The sequence below is a fragment of the Sceloporus undulatus genome, chromosome 2, assembly GCF_019175285.1.
Source record: "Sceloporus undulatus isolate JIND9_A2432 ecotype Alabama chromosome 2, SceUnd_v1.1, whole genome shotgun sequence".
In the NCBI taxonomy this organism is placed as follows: Eukaryota; Metazoa; Chordata; class Lepidosauria; order Squamata; family Phrynosomatidae; genus Sceloporus; species Sceloporus undulatus.
Window position 1 is genome coordinate 305,751,472 of NC_056523.1, and position 24,176 is coordinate 305,775,647.

Consider the following 24,176-nt stretch of genomic DNA (forward strand, 5'->3'; position numbering starts at 1 on the left):
CATATCTGTTGACATATGTTGGTTAGCACTAGAGTTGACTCTGTCAATGTGGATTCCAACAATTCTATTGGAATATCATCTGTTCCTGGAGACTTTTTTTTTGGGGGGGGGGGCATTTCTTTATTGCAATTTCCACCTTAATTTTTAGAATTTTGGGTTGTTACTTGGACATTTGGAATTTGGGGTTGCTACTTGATTGCTACTTGGACATTTAAGGTAATGCACATAAAATGCTATTGTGAATTTGCATTAATTTTTTCTCTAAAACATCAAAATGACTGTTGACCATTTACATTACTGTGCTCTGTATGCTACAGAACTGGTTCTCTACTATGTAAGCAGTGTGTTCAAAGGTTGGTTGGAGCTTTTTTTAGAGAGAGAGAGAATTTTTCTTAAGGCCAAAATGAGTGGAGGACCAAAGTAGTGGGGGATCCAGTTTTGCTTGCTTAGTATCCACCTGCATTGCCAAATACTTCAGAGTAATTTTACTGACAGTTATTTACTGGCTGTCAGTTACAGCAACCATCAAAACCACCTGTTGAGTTCCACTGCTCCCATCGGTGTAAATACCAGGTTAAAGATTACAAAACCTTTAATTCATTATTTGGTCACGGGAGATATTGCTGGCCATTCACTTGCTTTGAAGATACATATACATTGATACTTGTTTTGAGGAGCATAGTGCTGAAATACGGATGTGAATGAACAGAGTATTAATTCATGCCAAAATCCAGAGCCCAGGAAAGTTTCAGTTTTGTTCTATGACTCTCCAGAATTTCATAACTGGTACAGCCAGTAGTATGATACTAACATTTAGTAGCATGTACCACACTGGTTTTTTGTTATAATATTACCAGTGTGATTACATGCAATGGGGTACTATCATTACTTTTTGGTCTAACATTGATTATGTTTATTCATGAATTCCAAAAGGTTTGCACATGGATTTGAGGCTACTGTTGGCCCTCCACATTTGCAGCTTTGACTTTTGCGGATTTGATCATTGGCAGTTTTGATTAATATGTTTTCTCTAGGAATCTCTAGGTCCTCCAGCACAACTCTGCCGGAGGTTGACCTAAAGATGTGCTGGATAACCTAGAAGTTCCTAGAGAAAACACTTCTCTAGGCAATAGTAAGTCCTCCAGCATGATCCTATGATCAACTTCTGGCAGACGTGGACCACAGAATTGCACTGGAGGGCCTGGAGATTCCTAGGGAAGTGTTCTCTCAGGTAAAAAGAACAGTGGGGTTTTTTATTTGCTGTATTGTCTTTAACAGGAAGCACTGTTGACAGGTGGTAGTGTTGCACTGGTGATTATAGTTTGTGGTCTGCATAGAAATCTCATTGTTGTTAACCTATAAAGGCCTAAAACCCTGAAGGCTGTACAGTGTAGATATTGTAAATAAAGCAGTCACTGCCCATGGGCTTACAATTCATTTGATATTTTACAAAATGGAAAAGGAAGGGTGAGGAAAGTGGCAGTACACTTGTTAATAAATACTTCGGGCTCAGTTACTAGTATTTATGTTCAATTAGTTTTGTGAGCGTTATAGTTTACTGGTGGCAAAAATGTGGCTCTCCGGATGTTGTTGGACTGCAGCATTTTTGTACAAAAATGTGGCAGTCCAACAGCATCTGACGGGTCATATTGTGCCACCTCTAACCTATTGATTTAAGTTCATTTTATTGTAAGCTGCCATAAGATCTTTGTATAAAGGATGAGAAATAATCAATAAATAAATCACTCATCAGCCCCAACTAGCATAGGCAGTTTTGAACTACTGTCAACATCTGGAGGGCCACATTTTGTCCCTTCACTGATTCAGGCTCACATCATGGGGATTGTGAAGGCACAAGACTGGAAGCATGAAGTGTTTCAAATGGCATCATCCCCTGATGTGTACACATGGTGCTATTCTGATTTATATTATTATGGTGTCTCATTTTGTTCTAAGCTGCTCATAATCATGTAAACCTGTGTAAATATATACCCTGTTTGAAAATGGTTCATATTAGCAGCATCTTCACACAACCCTTTTGGCTTCTTAGGCTCCCAGACAAGCACATTAGGATGGCATGGCTAAAACCACAAAACTTTCAGATTCTGGGTAAGTTGTATATTCCAGTCTAAAGAGTCAGCAGGCTTCTTAAAGCAAAAGTTTTAAGAGCTTGTAAAGTTACTTTGTAAAAGTGACCCCCCCCCAATTACTCATTACAGTAATTGAAAAATGACATTACTTGTTGCAGTGTTGAAAAGATCTCTCCTTGCTTGGCACTCTGCTTGTTACTTTTTCATTGCTTTACTTTCTCTTGCCTTGGGGGTGGGCATAGGAATGAAGGAAGAATGTCATAAAACTTGAAAAATTCCTGTCCAGGTGCTTCTAAAATTACTTTACGAGCAATGTTTGAAAATAACTTTCCTACTCATTGCTTCATTTTTGGAATGTAACTTCATTAGCCCTCTCCTTTATACAGGTGGCCAAGTGGCTTGTAACTTATAACTTTGGCATTTCTCTAGTCCAGGGCTGGGCAAAGTGTAGCTCATGGGTTGTGAGAAGCCCAGGCCATTTTTAAGGCCCAGAAAGCTCCCTAGCATCCACTCACAGTTTGGATTTTCTAAAACCTAAAATAAATATACCCCTAGAACATCAAGGCAATTACTTCATTATATAGGGAGGGCAAGCTGTTTTAGGCCCAACAAAGGCCTTTTTTCAAGCAAGATGTTAATAGGAAGTTGACTTTTAGTTAACGTCTTGCTAGAAAAGGCCATTTGTTTGCACCAGGAGAAGGTAAAAACAGAGAAATCATCCCTTTGATCATGTAAGGGATGTGGAAGGGAAACATTTTTAATTAAAAAAATAAAATTTCCTTAAGTTTTTAAAAATGGGGATCAGGGGCCTTCCAAGATCCCATGGGGGAGCAATGTGGCCTCATTGCCCAACCAAATCCTCCAAGCATATCTGTAGTAAGTTAACAACTGCAATCCACTAGTTTGTTTATTCTACTGTTATGTGTCATGTTCTTTACTGCCTCTATTTTTCAATTTGTTTTTCAAAAACCACTGATCAAATAGAGGGATGTAATGTCATATGAAGCACTTACCAAGTATGTAAACACAGTCACCGCTATGTCTACAAATGTGACACTTCAGGGGTATGACACTCTACACTCTCTTACTTTGTCTCTCCGTGGGGCATACTTATTTGAGCTTTGGCCTTAGCATATCAAACATTACAGCACTTAGTTCCAGCCACGTTGCACAATCTTGTGTGTGTGCCCCCCCAAAAAATTTCTCAGGGTCAGTTTCTCCCATATGTTGCAAATGTATGTATCTTAATGTTGTTATTGCTTGAAGTACACAGCAAGCAAAATCTGTTACTGAATTTTCCCCATTGACTTCTCATTGATGAAAAACATTACAGGAGACACTCTGGCAGTGAGAAATATTTTTACCACTTGCATCTGCAAACAGAAAAGCATGCTCTGTTGGGAGTGATATAGTTGTGTATGCCTGCATGGCAGGGGGTGGACTGGATGGCCCTTGTGGTGTCTTCCAACTCTATGATTATCCATGGCTTAGATCTGCACCTCTGTTTTTGCTGTGAAATGGATGGGGATCAGTTATGTGGGAGTCCTGCTGCCCCCCTGTTAAAGAGAAGAATTAGACCTTGGTGTTTGGAATTGCTGTCCAGTACAAAATAAAACAGGGAAGGTTATCATGGTACCATTCAGAGGCTGTTGGACTGCAACTCCCAGCGTTCCTCACCATTGGCTATGTCTGCTATGCCTGATGAAAGTTGCAGTCCAACAAAATTTGGAGGGCTGCATGATTCCCAAACCTAATTTTAGGTTCGAGTCGAGAAAAAGGGACCACTCAGGGAGAGAGAAATAGTGGGTAGGTGAATTTGGACTCTACATATTTTTTATTTCCTGTGATCACATATGTGGAAAGCTTTGTTCTTGCTAACAAACCCCAATACAGATGCACCTCAAAATCATTCACACCAGAAAGACCCAACTACTAAATGCTGGTACAGATTCTAGAGCAGGAACACCGGTTGGGAGGTTACTGCCGTTCTCCTGTTAATTGATATTATGCTTGTGGACTTTCCACAGGTGTATGGCTGGCCAATGGAAGAACATAATGCTGTTCAGTATTTAGATAGGCCTTTGGTCTGACTGTTTTTATGTTCTTACATGCTCCGTATCAGAGAAGATTAAAAAAACAAAACAAGACAAACACAAGCCCACATAGTGTTCTCCTTTGAAACAAGCACCAAAATTATTTGAAGGTAACTGTTTGTTTTCAAAAACTGATAACCAGTTTGTGCCTGCAGCTGGTCTTTGTCTCTTCAGGTACCTTAGCTTTGGTCAGCTCCTAGGAAGTTAGAAAAGTACCTACAGCAGGGCTGGCCCAAAGTATTTTGCTGCCTGAATATCAAGTACTGAATGTGTGCATACAGTATGTGCACATGGACACATTGTATGTCACATAGTAGCTAAAGCCAACTTGGCTTTATTTTGATAGAGGAAAGTGAAATCTCACAAACACTCCTTTACTACCCTCACAGTAATAAGAGAGTAAATAAATAATTTTCTACCTTTTCATGCTATCCAAAATCTGATGCCTGATGGAGTGGATTCTTTCTAACATAATGACAGAATCAACCAGTGTAATAGACCAGAAATGCTGCAGGTTATAAGAACAGATTATAACAACAGTTCTGTTGTATGAGAGCAAAGGTGAGTTCGTTCTAGCCCAGGCATCCACTTGCCTCAGGAAGGACAGAAAATCAATAGCTTTTCCCTGCTATTTGTCTCAGGCAGCTGGGATCGAAGAGTACACCACCTCTGAATATGGCAGGTGTAAAATCAGGCAGCAGATGCCTAAGAGGCAAGGAGAGAAGATAGGTGGATAGAAACCAAGATTGTGTATGCCACATGGCTTACCCTAAACCAGATTGCCAACTATTCAAGTGCCAGTCTGTTGAGCCTCTTAGCATGGGAGTGGGGTGAGAGGTGCCAACATCTATTCTGCTGCAAGCAGTGGAATACCTTGGCAATGGGCCTAGTCATTTGTAGCAAAGGAGAAAATAGCAACGAAAGGATGTGGCATAGGAAGAGCTTTGAAATTGAAACTACAACTCTCCAAAGACCCCAGCAAACATTAACGATTCAGGGAAAAGGCAGAGCATTTAAGTAGTCTCACCAGGTGCTTTTGGAAATCCTTGCAAATGCTGAGAAAGGTGGCCTTTGCTTCTCCAACCTCTATTCCACATGGAGGTCCTAAGCTCACTGCTCTCATTGGGTGCTTCCAGGAGTTTCAGGAAAGTGAATCCCACTATTTCAGTGGTTCTCACACTTTGGTCTTCCAGGTGTTTGGTACTTCAACTCCCAGATGCCCCAGTCAGCTTGGCCAAACGTTAGGAATTCTGTGAGCTGAAGTCCAAAACATCTGAAGAACCAAAGTTTGAGAAACATTGTGCTGTTTCTTATCAAACAGAGGGAATTCCTCTGTCATAGGGGAGAAGACAAGACTTTGGAAGGCTGAGGGAACCTACATGCAATCTCTGATTAGATACAGATGCAATACACTATCAAATGCCAGTTGCTGTTGGGGGTGGACTAGCAACAAGGGAGGGCTATTACCTTCCTGCCTTGTTTCTGGTCTTCCTAGAGGCCTAAGGTTGGCCACTGAGACAAACATGATGCTCCACTAGATGGAGCTTTGGTGGGACTGGTGGAAGGCCCTTTGAAGAGCAAGATGGCACTACTGTCACCCCAACTGAATGTGTACAGTCTGCCCAGGTTCAAAGATCTTTGGAGTGAATGCTTTTCCAGGGTCTCACCACCATCACAAGCATGTTAGGTAGGCTGGCTGTACATACTGTACTGTTCCCCCCCCCATATTTCCAGACATTCCCGTCATTTTAATATAAAAGTCAATTTTATCCCGTTTTCAAGAAAAGTGCCTTGTTATGTTACAAAAACGGTTGGAAGATCCCCGGTTTGAAGATCCCCATTGACAATCACAATTAAAATTGAGATTGTCAAAAACAAATTGTGCCATGGAGCGTCAGACATTTTATGATAAGGTATTGAAAGACCAAAATTTGCAGCATAAGATTACTTCATTGGAGAAGTATTCATGGTGCGATTGTGGTGAAATACAGTCCCCTCTACGTCGACCTAAAGTTTTGGATGTATTCTGTCACTGAAGAACAATTGTTAACAATAGCAGTAGCATTTACATTTTTATACTGCTTAACAGTGAACTCAGCACTCTCTAAGCGGTTGACAATTTGTAAGCCAGTTGCCTCCAACAAGCTGGGTACTCATTTTACCAACCTACAAAAGGATGGAAGGCTGAGTCAACCTTGGAGCCTCGGGATTGAACTCACAGCCTTGTGGCTGCAATACCAGCATTTAAATAAAATTTTGTTACCATCTTACTTTTTCATGAATACGGAATATTACATAACCCCTTCCTGTTTTTGCCAAGCCAATGTCCCATTTTTTGTCTCAGGGAAATATGATCAGCCTAATGTTAGGCGAAGACACAGGAGAGAGCTTTCCCTTTGGCTTTGGAAATCTCCCCATAGGAGATTTGGTTAGCTCTACTCTCTTTCTGCCAGCAGGAAAGAGAGGAGGGTCTTTGTCTCTTCAATTCATGTGGCATAAGTATATTTTAATGTAATGTACTTTGCTTTTATCCTTTTTCCTATGTTTAAAACCCAGATCTTTTAACTTTACACTTTTAATTGTATTATTATTTTTAAACTTTGATTTAGAAGGTTTTTGCTGTACTTTGTTTTAACTTCTTGTGAGCCAGCGTGGTGTAGTGGTTTGTAGGACTCTGGAGACCAGAGTTTGAATCCCAGCTCAGCCATGAAAACCCACTGGGTGACCTTGGGCAAGTCACACTCTCTCAACCTCAGAGGATGGCAATAGCAAACCCCCCTCTGAAGAGCAATGTTTAGCCTGCTCATTTGGAGGTAAATCTCACTGTGTTCATTGGTAGTTACTTTCAAGGCAGTCATCTGGGAGGACACCTATAATATATAAATTAAACCATAGACTTGTTGTTTTTAATTTGTTCATATCTTGCTCTTAGTTTAATTAAATTCTACAAGTCACATAGCACCAATTAACACAAGGAAGTATGAAAAATTCAATAAAAACATAAACAGAGCAATAAAATACTGGAAGCATACAATACCAGTGAAATTAATAGAGCAATCAAGATATAAAACTTGCAGAGCAATAAAGCAATTATTACTATCAACTAAAACTGAGCTCATGACAGGCTCAAAGGCCTGGGCAAATACGTAATTAAGTCTTTGCCTGGTCCCTGAAAGGCAGAATTCAGCTCGAGATTATCTTTCCCAGAAGGGGAATTCTACAAACAGTCCCATGATAGAGAAGGTTCTTACTGCAAATACACCTTGCCTAATTTCAGAGTATCTGGAAACTTGGAGCCAGGTTTGCAGATGATCAGGTTTCTGGGGAGAAGGTGGGTCCAAAGCTGTATGGCACAGAACTCAAAAAAGTTACTTCTTTGGATTATACTTTCCAGAATCCCCAGCCAGTTTGGCTAACACCTATTCTGGATGGAATATTCTGGGAGTGGCAACTTCCTCCCCAAAAAATAACTTTTCCAGGCTCTCACATAGTTCTTACTTCGAAGGTAAGAAACTGCATACTATCCAACATTTCACACATAAAAACTGAGGGGCTGAATAGACTGCCCCTTAAGGGGCAGCCAGCCACCGCCTCTTTCTTCACCAAATCAGCACTGAGGGCAACCGCACACATCAGCCCTGATCTGACCTTTCCATGGCACAAAAAGGAGCTGCAAAAAGTGGCTCCTTTTTGTGACGCAGAAAGGGCACAATAGCCGCCAGCCCCATGGCTTTTCGGCACTCCTTTGGTGCTGCATCATCTGGACGCAGCACCAGAGGAGCCCCGTGACACCGCCTGTGTGGTGCATCACGCCAGCATGGAGGCAGAGTCGGGGCATGTGTCATGTGGACATCACGCCCCTACTCCATCCTGATGCCAGTCTTTGATGCTGTTCTGTACAGCCGCTAAGACAAGAGGGGTCAAAGCAACATCAGAGCATGGGCTAGATGGCAAAAGTTATTAAAGAAGAGTGCACAAGCTGGAAGAGGCTACAGTAGTTTGTTTTGGCCTGGGTCTACAGGGAAAGGCATGACTCTGATGCCTTCTCTCCCCTTACACTAATTAATTTACTGAGGTCAAAATATTTTTGCCCTTTGAACTCAGTTTGCAGCAATTGAAGTAAGTAATCATGTAAGTGGGATAAAGACAGAGGAAACGGAACATTTTAAAAACTGCTGAAAAAGTGAGATGCAGACAGTGGTGTACCTAGTATTTTTGACACCTGGTGTGGATAATTTTTGAATACCCCTCTTTTCTCTTCAGAAGCCTTTTCTGGGTCTGGTGCAGCTGCTAGCCTTGCAGCAAAAGGAGGCAACTTTCTGTCGCCTTGCCAGCAGAGCCTCTAGATCCAAAAGGCAGCCCAGTTGCACCAGTGCCAGACTTAGAAGGCAGCCCCTTGCCACCAGTACACTGAGTGACACCCCTCTGAGGTATCATTTGGTGCAGTCTGCATTCCCCATACCCCTTAGTGACACCCCTGGATGCAGAGGATTAATCAGGACAGTCCCTGCTTAATCCGGACAGGACAAATCCTGAATGGGCATCAACTTGTGTTAGTACAGTACTTTGCAAAGGGTGGGGCCCTGAACTTCCTTTGTTCCTCTAGAGCCAAGGAAGTGGTGGCAAATCACCTTGGCAGTTTGCTTTTGATCCCTTCTAATCAGTCCTTAAGTGCCCAGCAGAGGAGAAGCATGAATTTCAGCATTGTCCTTTTCACACTTGGAGTTTTGATAGCTCACCATATATCTGAGGGTAAGTCCCATCTAAGCAGGTTTGATCCGTACTTGATCTGTTTGAAAAAAAGGCTTGATTAATAGCTATGCTCTTTCTTTGGAGAAAATTAACTGCTTGAAGCCATGCACCAGAAATTCTGAGTTTGTATTAATTTTATATAAAGCAATGGAGAGATTGTTTGGAAAGCTCCTTTGTATTTGTAAATATGTAAATAAGAAAGGACGTGCACCCTGAAAAATCTAGAGATTTTGGAGGCAAGAGGAAACGACAACAGTTTTTAAAAAAGAAACCTGAGAAGTGGACAAAGGTCATCAATGCAGGCTATCTATAGCCAGAAAAAGGTTGTTTTAAAATATAGCACAAGTATCAGGGTGTCATGTTTGCCTTTCAGAGTGCAAAATGTGGGTGAGGAAAGAAGAGGTTGAGGAAAAAGGGCCCTGGAAAAACAGCTGTGAGCAGCTGCAAGTTTGATTTGAGGAAAAGTGTTTTATCATTTGCCAATTTCCAGCTTCAGGCCACCTATCCATCCTGAACCTTTTACTTTAATCTGTTCATATTTTCTTTCTAATTAAATATATGAAGCTATATTAAACTTACACTCCTGAAAACAGGATGTCTAAAACTTATTGGTGTTACATACCTTTCTTAGTATTTAACTTTATAAGCTGCCTGAGGAAAAGGCAGCGTATAAGTAAATAAGTTCTTATATGAAGAATATGCAAAATAAGCAGTTTGGAAAGACTTCCTTAAATTATATTTTTGTTTTCCTTCCTATACACTTTGGTTATAATCTTGTACTGGCCTCTGCGCGATAAGGCATGCAACACTTCCACATCAGACAAAACACATCCTACAATCATAGCTGGGTAAGACTCAAAGCACATTCTAAATGCTTGGAATTTTATATATATTTGCTGTAGTCAACTGTCAGGGTTTACAATGGCTCTTCAGGGCATACTAAAACCAAGCATTCAGCAGGAAAACAGGGCTGAAATATGACTTGTATTAAACAGCAAAACAAAGCACATCAAGGGGGAAAGTTAATAATATACACTGTGAAAATAATGTTTGTTTCATCAGTAAGAGACAAAAACAGCTGTATATTAACCAATGCAATTTAATTCAATATAAATCCAAAAGAAACTACCATAGGCTGGAGCAGTAAATATTCCAAAACACTAGGCAAACTATAGATTAGTGTATATTATATGATTTCTGTTTCCCTGAATCCCTTTGCTTTGTTGTCTCATTTGTCATCATTGTGTGCCTTCAAGTCATTAGATTTTATTACATGGGGAAAATTGAGGGTTTAAATGGACGTTATCCAACGATAGTCATGAAATCGCAGTAAAGATTTTCACACACTATCGTGATTAAAGATTACTTATCCCAGGAATAACCAGGGAATAACCAACTACAATTCATTAATAGGATTCCCCCGTGAATGATTTATTGCTGGTTATTATCAGGATAAGTCATCTTTAATCATGTGAAAATCTTCACTGCAATCACTCAAATATTGCTGGATAACGCCCATTTAACCCCCCGATTTTCCCCACATGTGATAAAGTCCATTTCCAACTCATGGTGACCCTAAGGCTCTATCATGGGGTTTTCAGGGGCAGAGGGTGTATGGTCCAAAACAACCACAGAAAAAATACAGTCTGAGACAATTTTAACTGCCCTGGTTCAATGTTAGAAAATTCTGGGAACTGTAGTTTTGTGAGACATTTAGCCTTTTCTGTCAGAGAGCTTTGGCACCTCAATAAACTACAATTCTCAGGATTCCCTAGCACCGAGCCAGGGCAGTTAAAGCAGACTCAAACTGGATTATTTCTGCAGTGTGTTTTGGCCTCACCCAAGGTCACCCAGTGGGTTTCTATGGCCATGCAGAGAACGCAACCCTGATCTCCAGAGTTGTATTCCAACTCTCAAACCATGTTGGCTCATACCAAAACCTAAGACATGGCTGAGGAACCTCTGGCTGCCAGGATGTTGCTGGAGTCCAGTTCTCATCAGCTATTGCTGGCTCAGCCAGTCATGAAGGATGATGAGAGCAGTACTTCATCTTCAACATCTAGTGAGCCACTGGTTCCTCAGCCCTAGTGTGAAAGGAGAGCCATGTTACAAAGCAGATAAATATGGTTTCTGAAAACCACTTCTGAATCTAGTCATTGTTAAGTCCTGTTTCTGAATAAATTCAGTTTTAAAGCACTGATTTCCCCCATACCAATACCCTTCATCTAATAATGCTAGGTAGAGCCTTGCCATTGAGGGCTGGCTCTCTCATTAGACAGAGGGGGTCAACATCCTTAGGGGGAAAATACAGCTTCACAAACATATATCATTGTGGGATGATAACTGTGTATGCCACATAGCCTATTCTGGATCGAGCCTGTTGTGCTCAATGAGACTATTGCAAAGACTTCTCAAGTGTCATACTACTGTACAGGTAGATTGATTCATTCAAAGAAGGCATGACTCTGAGTTAATAAGATCTCAGCAGGGCAGTTGATGGCCAGGGCTTGGAGGCCTTCCATTAATAGAGTTGCCATAAATCAAAGTCAACTTCATGACAAATAACAACAGCAAAATGTCTTGGGGACTTGTCCTATTCCCACTGACAGCAGTGAAATGTACTTTTGACAAAGCAGCCCTTAAGGCTCATAGCCTTTAATTAATGTACTGTGCAGTTGTATGTATATATGTTTCTGCATGTCTGTAAACATGGCCTAAAAATAAATAGTATGCAGGGTTTTCTAAACAGAGGTAAAGTCTTTGGTATTATTGGCCACTTCCTACAGGTTGTCGTTAATAAAAAGAGAAAATACATTCAGGGTTAACCTTGTTGGCCATGCAGCAAAATGCAACAGTGATGCCTTTATTGGGCCAATTCCAAAGCATAAAATACAGTATGCAAGCTTTCAAAGTTTCACTGGCTTCTGCAGGAGGTAAAGATGTTTAAAAAACCATCCAGGAGAAAAATGGTGATGTTAGTCACAGACCTATATTCTATCTGAGATGTTGTCAGTTAAGATTGTATTGAGGGTTTTTAATACAAGCAGACATGACTCCACTTACTGGCCATGTGAGGACTACAGAGAAAAAGCAATGAAAGACAGGTAACAAAATTTCAACTTCATTAGCATGAGAAAAGTACAGTAAGAACTCGAGAGATCCAGCTGTCCCTGTCCTGTGCAAAGCTAACTGTTCCTTTTGTCAATATAGGGGGGATAAGGATGTAGCTTTTGATATGCAAATCTTGTGGTTTCTTTTCTCAGAAGCCCTCCATTTATTGTAAGTGCACTTAGTGAAATATTCAAGAGTTTCCTGGTGGGTAAAAAAAAAGTTCAAGACTTTAGTTTTAGAGCACAATTGCCTCCAAGGGGCAGCTGAGTAAACTCTGGGCTGTTGTTTTTGTTGTTGTTGTGTGCCTTCAGGTTGGTTCTGACTTATGGGGACCCTAAGGCAAACCTATCATTGGGTTTACTTGGCAAGAGTTGTTCAGAGGAGGTTTGCCATTGCCTTCCCCTGAGGCTGAGAGTGTGTGACTTGTCCAAGTTCAACCAACCAGTGGGTTTCATGACCAAGCAGGGAACCAAACCCTGGTCTCCAGAGTCATAATCCAATGCTGAAACCACTATGCCATGCTGACTCTGGACTAGCTGAAGTGGACTGAACTGGCTGAATTTAAATCCCTCACAGCTGAAGGATGGGGGGGAGGGGGGGTTCTTAGGAGTACCCTTGTTCTGGCCTCTATTTATGCCAGCATTGTGACTGTGCCCAGGAGGACTTTATTTCCATCACAATTTGGCTCTTCCATAGCCCTACCCTTTCTCCACTGCTTTTGGAGATCTTCTTCCAGTTAGGGTTGCCATAATTCCCTGCCTCAAAACCAGGAAATTGTAGGGCAAATTGTAGGACATTCAAAAAATGGAGGACAAACACATCAATAAATTTTAAAAAACATGTGTACATTATTTACTCAGAGGTATTCTGTGGGTCGTATGCCTTATTAACAGTGATGTACAGTCATCCCTCCACATTTGCTGGGGTTAGGGGTGAAGAACCCCATTAATGTGAAAAAAATGCAAATAAAAAAAGTATTCTTTTTACCTGAGAGAACACTTCTCTAGGAATCTTCAGGTCCTCCAGTGCAACTCTGTGGCCAACATCTGCAAGAAGTTGGTCATGGAATAATGATGGAGGACCTACAAATGCCCAGAGAAGCGTTTTCACTAGGAACTTCTAGGTTCTCCGGCACAACTCTATGGTCAACTTCTGGCAGAGTTGCACTGGAGAACCTAGGGGCTTAACAAATGGACGGCATCCAGCCGCCCCTTTAATAGCCGGATCGGTGCTGCAGCGACCACATCCTGTGGCACCGATCTGGCCTCTAGGGAACACAAAAAGCAGTTGGAAAAAAACGGCTCCTTTTTGTGCCCTCCAAAGGGAGTCACAGCTGTGGTGGTATGGCTTTGTGATGCCTTTTTGGCACTGCATCATCTAGATGCCAGACGCCATCTAGAAGTGTGCATGGTGTCATGGCACAAAGGGGAGAGAATCATGGCATCAAGCATGTGGACACTCCGCCATGACTCTGCCCACAGGCCGGCATGTTGTGCCAGTCTCTACCCCGCCTTAGAGATTCCTAGACAGAACATATTAACCAAACCCACAAGTAATCAAATCCTCAGTAGTTAAAACCACAAATATGGAGGACCAACTGTACATTTTTAAAAAATAAAATTGCACTATGTTTGCTCCTCATGGTTTTTTTCAAGGTCAGGAGAAGCCCTTTTTAAACCTGGAAGCTGACTTCTGGTTTACTTTGTGGTTTGTTTTTTTAAAATGCCCCTCCACAGCAAAAATTGCCTCATGCCCCATACCTAGAGGGTATGGGGAAATATTTTGAGGTGGTTGTTTGTTTTTAACTGAAAAATAAAGGTAGTGATTTTGCAGGTAGAAAGGTGACTGAAGCCCTTTGAACTGCAGTGCTGCCCTTCAACCCCTGGTTGCCTACCCCTGTTCTAGTAGCTGAGTCCATGACTCCACATTTCAAACATAGAATGGGCATATCTCCTTGCCAGAATTGTTGCAATGCTAATGTAACATCATGCTATGCCTTGTTGCAGTTCTTGCCAGTTGTTCCTCCTGGCCAGAGGATTCTGGAACATACTGTCCAAATAAAGTAATTTTTCCTAGTTCTGGTAGGGTCGCCAGAGTGAAAACTAGAGAAGGCTCCTATATCTTATTGTTTTACAGAAAAGAGAATTCCAGCAATAGTTGCTTGCTACCTAGCTGCTTGACAAGCAACACCTGCTGAATTTCCCTCGTGTATTTATTTATTTACTTTTTATATTAATTTGTGTCCTGCTTTTCTCCCAAAATTGGGACCCAAAGTGGCTTACAATTAAACTTACAACTAAAAAATTACAATTAAAAACTTATACAAAAGTGACAATTAAAATAGAATTACACTGTGGCAAAATTAAAACAGATCAATTGTTTAAAAATAGAATACAAGTAAAAAGAGAAAAACACTTAAAAATGACATGAATTAAAACAACACGCCACAGATGTTGTTTATAAGCTTTCTGTTTTATATGCCTGTCTAAACAAAAAGGTCTCAGCCTGCCACCGGCAGGACAACAGAGAGGTACAGAGGTACACAAACATGAAGGATACAGGAGGAGGCCCTCTTCATTCTGGTAAGGCTAGGTTATGGTGAAATATCACTAACCATGCCAGAACCACTCTTCTTTAAAAAATATAGGGTAACACTAAGGCCATCTAACTCTGCTGTTCCTCCCAGAAAATGCAGACTTTCTCTGGTGAGAAAAGGGATAGGAGACGCACTGAGAAAATGGGAGGATTTCAAATGGGTGATAAAGTCATGGGCAAACTCTTCCCTCCATAAAACAGCAGCAAATAAGGCAAAGCAATTCTACATTAAATGCCTACAAACACCCAGAGTTGTATTCTATACTGAAGCAAACATAAAAGGGCAGAATTCAAAGATATAGCTGTGTCAGTCTGCAGAATCGGCATGCAGAGAAATCTTGTAGCACCTGTGAGACTCACTGAAAGAAGTTGGCAGCAGGAGCTTTCACAGGACTTTGTCACACGGGGGGAAGCAGGGAAAAGCCGGGATTAAAAAAGCATTTTCCCGGCAAAGTCCTGAGATCGCAGTGTAGATTTTCAGACGACGTCGTGATTAGAGAGGACTTATCCCTGGAAATAACCAGGGAATAATCAGCAACAAATCATTCACGGGGAAAATCTGTGAATGATTTGTTGCTGGTTATCCACTGGTTATTCCTGGGATAAATCCTCTTTAATTTAGATTAAATGTGTCTTGCTGCGATCTTGGGACTTTGCTGGGAAAATGTCTTTTTAATTCTGGCTCCCCTCACACACACACCCCACACCCCACACCCCGTGTGATAAAGTCCATAGACTTAAGTCTACTTCCTCAGATGCATTTGGTAGAGCTATTCACCAAAGTCAGCATGCCTCATAGGTCCAAGTGCTGCTGTCCTCTATCCACCATTGGTCACATTGTTATACATGTTTACCTAGGAATAAGCGCCAACAAAAGCAAGGCAGTGATGTTGGATGGCTCAGTAGGACATGTTTTAAACAGCCTCCCAGTGTCGGAATAGAGAGCTTTGGATCTTCCAGGAAGATCTGGAGCAAATAGTGTTTAAAATCTGTTGTAAGATGGGGGCATATAACCCAATTCTGGTGCTGAATGGGCTGGACATCACCTGGTTTGTTTGCACCAGAACCAGGATTTGGGCTTCGTCTACTTTCCCCACCAAGAGAATGTGGTGAGGCCATTATATTTGGCCCCTTCAGCCAGGTCCTGAGACAACATGCAGAGAATAGTGCTAATTCTGATGAAATAACCATAAAATTGTAACAATAATTAACAGGGGTCTAATTAGACCCAATTAAATGAATCCATTTCTAATGTGCACTTCAATTTATTTATCATAAATAAATAATTGAGCTCCAGCCTGGTGAAGGGATTTGAGTGTTGGACTATGACTCTGGAGACCAGAGTCTGAATCCAGTCTTGGCCATGTAAACCTACTGGGTGCTCTTCGGCAAGTCTTACTCTCTCAGCCTCAGAGGATGACAATGGCAAACTCCTCTGAAGAAACTGGCCAAGAAAACCCCAATATAGGTTCACCTTAGGATCAGCATAAGTTGGAAACAACTTGAAAGCACACAACAACAACAGCAACAAGAAGAAGACTACAGTGAACTGTGCAGCCCACTCCTACTCAAACCAGTGACTTCAAGGGAACATGTTCTTAAATAAATATACTGAAACTCCCCAGGGCCTATTCCTTAAAAGATGCTTCTATCTTGCCAACTACACTGTTCTGGGTGAAAATCTCAGTTTCTTAGTGTGTGTGTGTGTATGTATTTGAAGTAGTTGTGAGCAAAAAGAAATTACTTTCCCACCTTTGTCCAAAGCTATTTCTTTGAAGAAATTATATCTTAGAAAAGAGGTCAATGTTCACAGATAGCATCATGGGGATTTTTAGTTCCTGTTTCTCTTCTTTCAGTCCCTCAGGAGTTTCACTGATGCGGGTGCCAAAGGCTCAAGAAAGGGAACTTTTGCTTCAACCTACCACATGACAAATGTTTTGGACTCATTTTCTACATATCTTCCTCCTTGCCCATCTTTAATTTCAACTCTGCAATGCTGACCCAGTTGGAGAGCTATAATAATAAAGAATTGGTAGAGCCTAGAAGAAAAAAAAACTGAGCCAGCATGGTGTGATGGTTTTAGTGTTGGATTAGGACTTTGGGAGATCAGGGTTTGAATCTATTGAAAGCCTTTGGATGACCTTTGGAAATTTTGCCAAGAAAACCCCAGGATAGGTTTGCGGTAGCATTGCCATAAATCAGAAATGATTTGAAAGCACACAAGAAGAAGGGCTGCTAGAAGCAAAGTTCATCAACATCTTCAGGACCACATCATTTGAACTCTGGCCTTAGAATTAACTCTAACCCTCCAAATAATTAGGAAAAATTCCTGCCTATTGATGTGGCATTTTTTAAAACCTGAAAATAAGAAAAAATAAGAGTCAGGGAGGATGAAACTCAAGTTTATGGTGGGTTTTTAAAAAATTATCCTATAGCCTATTTCCCAAATCAAGTGCCAATCTAACATGACAAAGGAAGACAGAGAAAGGGGCAGCTTTAGGCATCCTGAGAATTAACAGTGCAGACCTTTTTGTGTACAGTGGTGCCTCGGGTTACGAAATTAATTCGTTCCGCCGCCGCTTTCGTAACCCGAAAAGCATTCGCAAGCCGAAATGCCATAGGCGCTAATGGGGAAAAGCCGCGATTTCGTGCGAAAAAGCCGAAAAAAGCACCAAAAATTTTTTCGTAACCCGAAAAAACATTCGTAACCCGGAACAATGATTTCCTATGGGATTTTTTCGTATCCCGGAAATTTCGTAACCTGGGTATTTCGTATCCCGGGGTACCACTGTATACTCAAAAGCAATTCTTACTGTCTTCAGTGGCGTTTAAAATGTATAGAGGATTTGAACCTAAGAGTCTTTTTTACTCTTCTGTTTTCATCCAGCTGTATTTCCCATAATTGTTGACTGTTGCACAGAAGTAGCCCATCGCGTTCCCAGAAGATGGCTCAGAAGATCAGTGCTGAAGTTTGATATTCAGAAGGGTGGTGATTTATGCAAAATACCTGCTGTGATGTAAGTGGTGCAAAATCAAATTGGCAAGAGAAATAATTTGTTAGGGCTGTAACCTATTTAAATGTAACTTTGGAATAATAAGAGTGATTTGCTCTGCAGTTCCTCTTAAGATGAATGATCAAGCAGTTTTATTTCATTTGGAATCTGAGAAAAAGGGTTACTGTCAGCAGTACCTGAATTTTTAGGCTGCAATTGTATAACCTCTTACTGTAGAATACATACATATAATTGCACAATTAGGCTGTGATCCAGCAACATAGTAGACATTGTAGGGCTATTCATTGATTATTGTTATAGATCATTCAGTTCATTAAATATTGGAAATGTGCAGAAGAAAGACGTACGGTGTACGCATACCAGATGTGGTCGTGTAATAAAGTGAAGGAATATTGGTCATATATTCATCAGATAATGTCTATTACATATTAATATAAAGAAGAATCCCAACATGTATTTATTGGAAACTTTTGAGGAAGATCTTGAAAAGAAATAAAAGAAAGATGCTATTTTATATCACAACAGCAGCAAGAATTATCTATGCCCACAAGTGGAAGACAAAAGAAATACTGCATTAACCAGATCAAATGTTAAAATTGTATGAAATTATTGAAATCAACAAATTCACTTGTGTAACAAGAAGTGGATCAATAGATAAACTTAAGAAAGTTTGGTCAGAATTATTGGTGTGTTTAATGCAAACTTGGGGACGAAGCAGCAGCAGGTGAAGAGGATTAAGCAAAGAGAAAAGAACAAAATAGAGAAAGCGATAAAAAGATACTATATAGAAAAAGGAACATATTTTTGATATTTTGGTTATATTCATCAAATAAAGATTACAAAGTTTTTGTAATATTAAATGTATGAAAGTGATAAAAGTATGGCTATATGGGTATATAGTTTTAAACTTTGAAAAATGTCTTTTATATTGTGTGGTCTTTTTGTTTTTATGTTATGCTAATAAAACATATATTTAAAAACATCCAGTTAATTGAAAAGCCTGCTTTTTAACAAAACAAATTTAATATATTTGCATATTATTAATGTTTCAATATAGCCATCCTTTTGAAATATGTTAAGTCTTCTAAATCTGAACAAACTCTTATAGAAATGATCCCAGGACACTGTAGCATTTGTTTCAATGTAAACATGAATAGGACTGTATTTAGGTAGTTTGTTAATAACTGCTTCCCAATTGTCAACCCTGCATGTCATGAATTTTTATGTTGCTGTTTGGAAAACCTAGGGATACTAGTGGCAGTCCTTTTTGCATTTCCCCCCTCCCTTGGGAAGGGACAGCTTGCTTCCCTTTTTTCATATGATGCAAGGGTAAACTTGTGGAAGAAGCATTACAAAAACACAGGAAAGACTATGAATCAAAATTAGTAATGCGTGAATCTCTGTAACGTCCCAAACTCCATATTGCAGTGATACAGTTATTAGGCCAACCAAAAGGAGCAAAACATGCCATGCTAACTTTGGTAGTCCCCACAGGCTTCTACCTCAGGTGAAAATAGGAAAATGCATGAACACACACAAAGGCAGGGAATAGGTTGGCGTTGCGCTGACTCTAACACCTTGTTTTTCTCTCCCTGCATGCTCTTTTACCCTCTTTGTCTGATGAAGAAGATGATGAGCTTTGAAAATTTTTGTCTGCCTTTTGACTGACTTAACCAATGTGTCACATAGCACTTTGATTTATAATTTATAGTAAAGACAGCTACCCCTGCATTTTGTTTTCCCTTTAAAATTTCATGGATGAGGCAATGTACTACCACTACTACTACTACTACCTCCTTGCATTATTATTGTTTACTTGCAGAGCAAAAGTCTTGTCTGACGGTATTCTGCATTGTCTTCCCTTCTTACATCTTTTTCCTTGCCACAGAATGACTGAGATCCTGCATGGCACAGTATAGCGTAATATTTCCACATGTGGGACCATGCTACTTCTGTCCACTCACCCTGCCCCAGACCTCATTGTTTAGCTATTACAACCTCGTGCCAGCTGCTCCTTGACTGGTGGGGAGTCAGTGAAAATGTCTGGCTATGTCCTCATAACCTGGTGCAGAACAATTACATCATCTGCTGAGATCCATTTTTGTCCTAACCTAGAATCTCTAGAAATCTCAGTGGCTGATGGGATCATTCTGCATCTGGCTACAGGGACACAGGAGTTTAACAGACAAGGGGAATTGGAAGTATAATCTGCTGGCAATCTGAACGCAATCATGGGGTTTAACGTTATTGCGTGATAACCCACTACACACAAATCCGGGCAATGGGAAGTCAGTCTGAACGCAATCATGTGGTTTACTTATTGCATGATGACTGCCACACGCAAATCGGACAATGGCATGCTAGTTTTGGGCAAGGGGAGCCAGTTCGAACGCAATGCGTATAACGTATGGCGCAAAACTAGCGACTTTAGTGAATGCGTTCTGGCCCCACTTTCTTTCATTCGAATTTAAGAGAAATTCCTCCCGTTTGATAAATCCACAGCCAGACGCTCTCTGATTTTCTGCCTCTTTCTCCTTCAGCCCTGAAATGGGGACTGCAGCAGCTGAATAGTGAGCCTGGTAGGTAGAGGCTTGGTATTATGGGAATACACCGTGTATGACACTAGCAGGAAGAAAAGACAGAAAAGCTTCTCAACTGGTAGTGCTGAGAACCTTGTCAGGAAGCACAATAGCTGGCAGGATTGCATGCATCATGCTCTCTTTCAACTTCATTGCCTTTCCATTTCCCATTGCTTCACAATAGCAACATGCTATGTGCAAGCCCGTAGCAACATGCTATGTAGCAACAGCACAGGCATCTGACAACATCCCAATAGTTTTTCTCCTGTTTGTTTTGGTAATATCTTTGCTGGTGAAGAGTCCATGGAGCTTGAAAGTTGCAACAAGTATATTGATTCGTTGGCCAAAAAGGCATCACTGATGGGGTTTTCTTTGGATTTGTTAAATGGCCAACAAGGCTACCTCGCATGTTTTCCATAACTGCTAACTGTGCCTGTGGTTAGCCCACTGATAGTTCCCTTCAAAATTCGCCCCTGGCCCTTTGGGTTAAAATGACAGTACAAGGCAAACGCGTTTCCCAGCCTAATGTCTGCCCATGTACCATTCTACTAGCAGAAGTACTGCAGAGTTTGGAGCAGTTTCTTTATTGGACTACTACTCCAAGTACAGCTAGCCAGCACAGTCCCTGGCCATGCGGCTGACAGGTTCTTGGAATTATCGTCACAAATAGGACATTTTCAAAGGTCTGCATTCTCTATCTTCTGGTAACTCTCACCTGAAAAAGTACATAATTTACTCATGTTGATCCTGGTGGGGACTCAGAAATATGAAAATAAGAGTGGCTGGATCTGAGTTCAAAGTTTATTAGTTCAAAGTGTAGAGTAGAGGTATTAAGATCAAGGTTAAAAAAATTACATTTTTGAAAAATGAACATGTATTTTTTTATCCCAACAGCCTTTACACCAAGCAACAAAAAACTATGTGCAGAAGCACACAAAATAAAAAAAGGGTGAAGGGGGATGAAACGAATGTCCAAGATTCACCAAAAGACTGGAAATTTGTCAGGAAGAGAAAAAAAAGGCTCAAAGAAGATGGAAAACCACAAGGAAACAGTAAGGGCAACTGATGAAGTAACAGGAAATGCTTCAATCTATCTATGCAAAATTCACAAAGAGACTCAGGACTTGTGGATATGCAAAGCATTCAACCATGGGCTCTTACGTGTTACACATTAAAAAGAGCGGTGGTTCTGCTTGAACTGTCATGGCTTGATCCCATAGAATCCTGGCATGGGTAGTTACTGGAGACTAGATCACTCTGTCTGAAAATTCTAAGTATCTTTCCCTAAACTAAAAACCAGAATTCCATAGGTTGCAGTCAATAGTTCAAGCAGAATTAGAGTGCTATACAGTTGGCCCTCCGGATCATGTATTCTTTTACCATGTAGTTTAACCACCACAGTTTGAAAATATTATACGATTTTTCCAGCATATAAGGTGGCTTTTTAAGTCTGCCTTAGCACCAGAATATACCCAGAGACAGGCGAATGGCATAGCCACCTACGATGTCTCGGGATCCTTGGCTGGGTCCTCTCCCAGCCAGCTGGCACTCGCGCCGCATGGAGGGGGCCTCTCTAGAGGCCTGAGAAGGATCCTCGGCGACTACTGAGGCTCTCGCCCCATTTTTTTCAACATGCGGCGGGGAAGCGGCTCCAGAGCTGCTGGCTGATGAAAAGAGCTGCCCTTTACGCTCTGTGCGCCGGCTGCCGCCGACAGCCACCACACCAGAATCTCCGATCCTCCAGCGGCTTCAGAAGTCCTCCACGGAAGCCACCGCTGCCCACTTGGACCTCCGGCTCCTCCAGCGGCGTCCACAAGGACTTCTAAAGCCGCTGGAGGATTGAAAGATCCCCGGTGGCGGCGCTGGTGGCAGGGAGGATTAAGGGGCCGGCTCTTTTCCTCGGCCTGGCCGGCTCTGTAGCCTTTTGGGGGGAAAATGGGCGGCGAGAACCCAGCCGCTGAGAATCCTCTCTCAGACCCTAGAGAGGCCCCTCCAGCTGGCGCAAGACCCCTCAGGGGCGTCCAGGGATGCTGCCGGTGGGCGACTTGGGGGTCGTCTTATACCCCCGTCCGCTTTATGCCGGAAAATACGGTATGTGTATATAATATATATATAATATATATATCACAAAAATGAATACCTAGACTTGTTCTTTTAGATAAGGAACACCATTTTACTGTAGCATGGTATAATGGGACTGAGCACCACAATTTTGTTATCCATGGAAATCCTGGAACCAACTCTAGCGGATACCAAGGGGCAAGGTATTAAATATAATATAAATTCCTAAAGCAAATCTTGATTTTTTCCATTTTATATACCATTTTAAACACCATTTACTACACCATGTATTTAATGGGTCTTGATGTGGTAGCCATGGGGATCCTGGAAATAACTGCAGCAGATACCAAGAGCCACTATATTATGGTATTGTGAAAGGGCTCATACTTTAGCTTGAAAGTTTTGAAAACTGCCTTTCCCTCTAAATGTACTACCACTGATCTCCCTAACTACTTATCATCAGCAGGGAAAAGTTCGAGACTAAAGAGCCCAGAATTGCCTGGGAGGGGCGTCACCACAATAAAAGGCAGAGCCACATGTGGAGGAAGGCCACAACTTATTAACGCAAGCAGCACAAAAGGTAGGGTTGGCAAAAGCATGAGTTCTGGATCATCTTACAACCAGCTGTTGTAGGATAAATGGCATGTCATAAAAGCAAGCATCGGCTAGGCTAAAATAACGCCCTCTCATATCATGCAACCCGCTGATTGCACTTAACTAAGCCTCTAGTCACCGGGAAAGCGGTGTCACCGTTATGGCCCCTGCAACGACACAAAATATGCCCTCATCGCTCCCGTGTCCCATAAGGACTCCTGATACGGAACTATGCAACCTATGAGACCAGGGTCGGCAACCGGCGGCCCGCGGGCGGATGCGGCCCGCCAAGGCCTTCCTGCCGGCCCCTGCGCAGTCCCGCGATGCCGCCAATTTCCTCCTTTTCGCGCCGCTCCGGCTCCATTTTGTTTTTCAAATGGCGGCCGAAGTCTCGCGTGACCTCAGGGATGCAAAGGTCACGCGAGATTTGGGCCGCCATTTTGAAAAACAAAATGGCAGCGCCCATTAGGAGGCCGGGTGCAGCCCCAAAGCACTCCAACAGGGCTCCAGGGCTGCAGCAGGCCTGCAGCAGGCTCCACCTTGCCCTCTGCCCTCCTCTCTTATGAATAGAAGAGCAGGGAAAGAGGAGAGAAGAAAAGGAGCAAGCTGCCACAGAGCAAGCCAGAGAGAGTTGGTTCTTCCTTGGGGAGGGGTTAGCCTTCTATTCTGAATTGCATTTTAGTAGTTTATTATTATTTATTATTTTGCCCTGGTGGTTTCTTTGCAAAAACTCCTTTCAGCTCCTTGTATGAGACAGTGGTGCAGTGCTTTTTCCCTTCTATTCTGAATTGCATTTTAGTAGTTTCCATGCTAGTAACTGTTGTTATTTATTATATTATTATTATTATTATTATTATTATTATTATCATACTACTCCGGGGGCGGAGCATGTGGCCCCGCCCCTGGAGGGTGGAAGCTCCACCCCCAGCATGTGGCCCTGCCCCAGAGGGGTGGAAGCTCCACCCCAGCATGTGGCCCCACCCCCGGAGGGTGGAAGGTCCCCCCCCAGCATGTGGCCCACCCCCGGAGGGTGGAAGCTCACCCCACTGTTTTGGCCCCCCAGGTTGTCCGAGGGACAAGCAACCGGCCCCGGCTCAAAAAGGTTGCCTACCCTTATAGACCATGCTACCAGAAATCCGACCTCTGCTGCCGCCACAAAAGCATTCTGCAGGAACGCCATGCCAACCCTACCCCGCAAGCAACACCAACAGGGTCAAGAGCTGCGTAGCAGGCCTTTCCCATGTCCATAAAACTATAGAGTCCATCTTGATTGAAGCTGCCAGCATA

At 41.9% G+C, this 24,176-nt stretch overlaps 1 protein-coding gene across 1 annotated transcript; it reads left to right on the forward strand.

The window, feature by feature from the left end:
- Positions 1-68: 68 nt before the first annotated feature.
- CCL28 (C-C motif chemokine ligand 28) lies at positions 69-22,060 on the forward strand. The gene is given in 7 exon segments (XM_042447838.1): positions 69-216; positions 2,051-2,109; positions 8,790-8,935; positions 17,529-17,658; positions 21,129-21,186; positions 21,188-21,286; positions 21,950-22,060. Coding segments are annotated over 6 exon segments (576 nt in total). The 5' UTR covers positions 69-216; positions 2,051-2,077.
- The last annotated feature ends 2,116 nt before the right edge of the window (positions 22,061-24,176 follow it).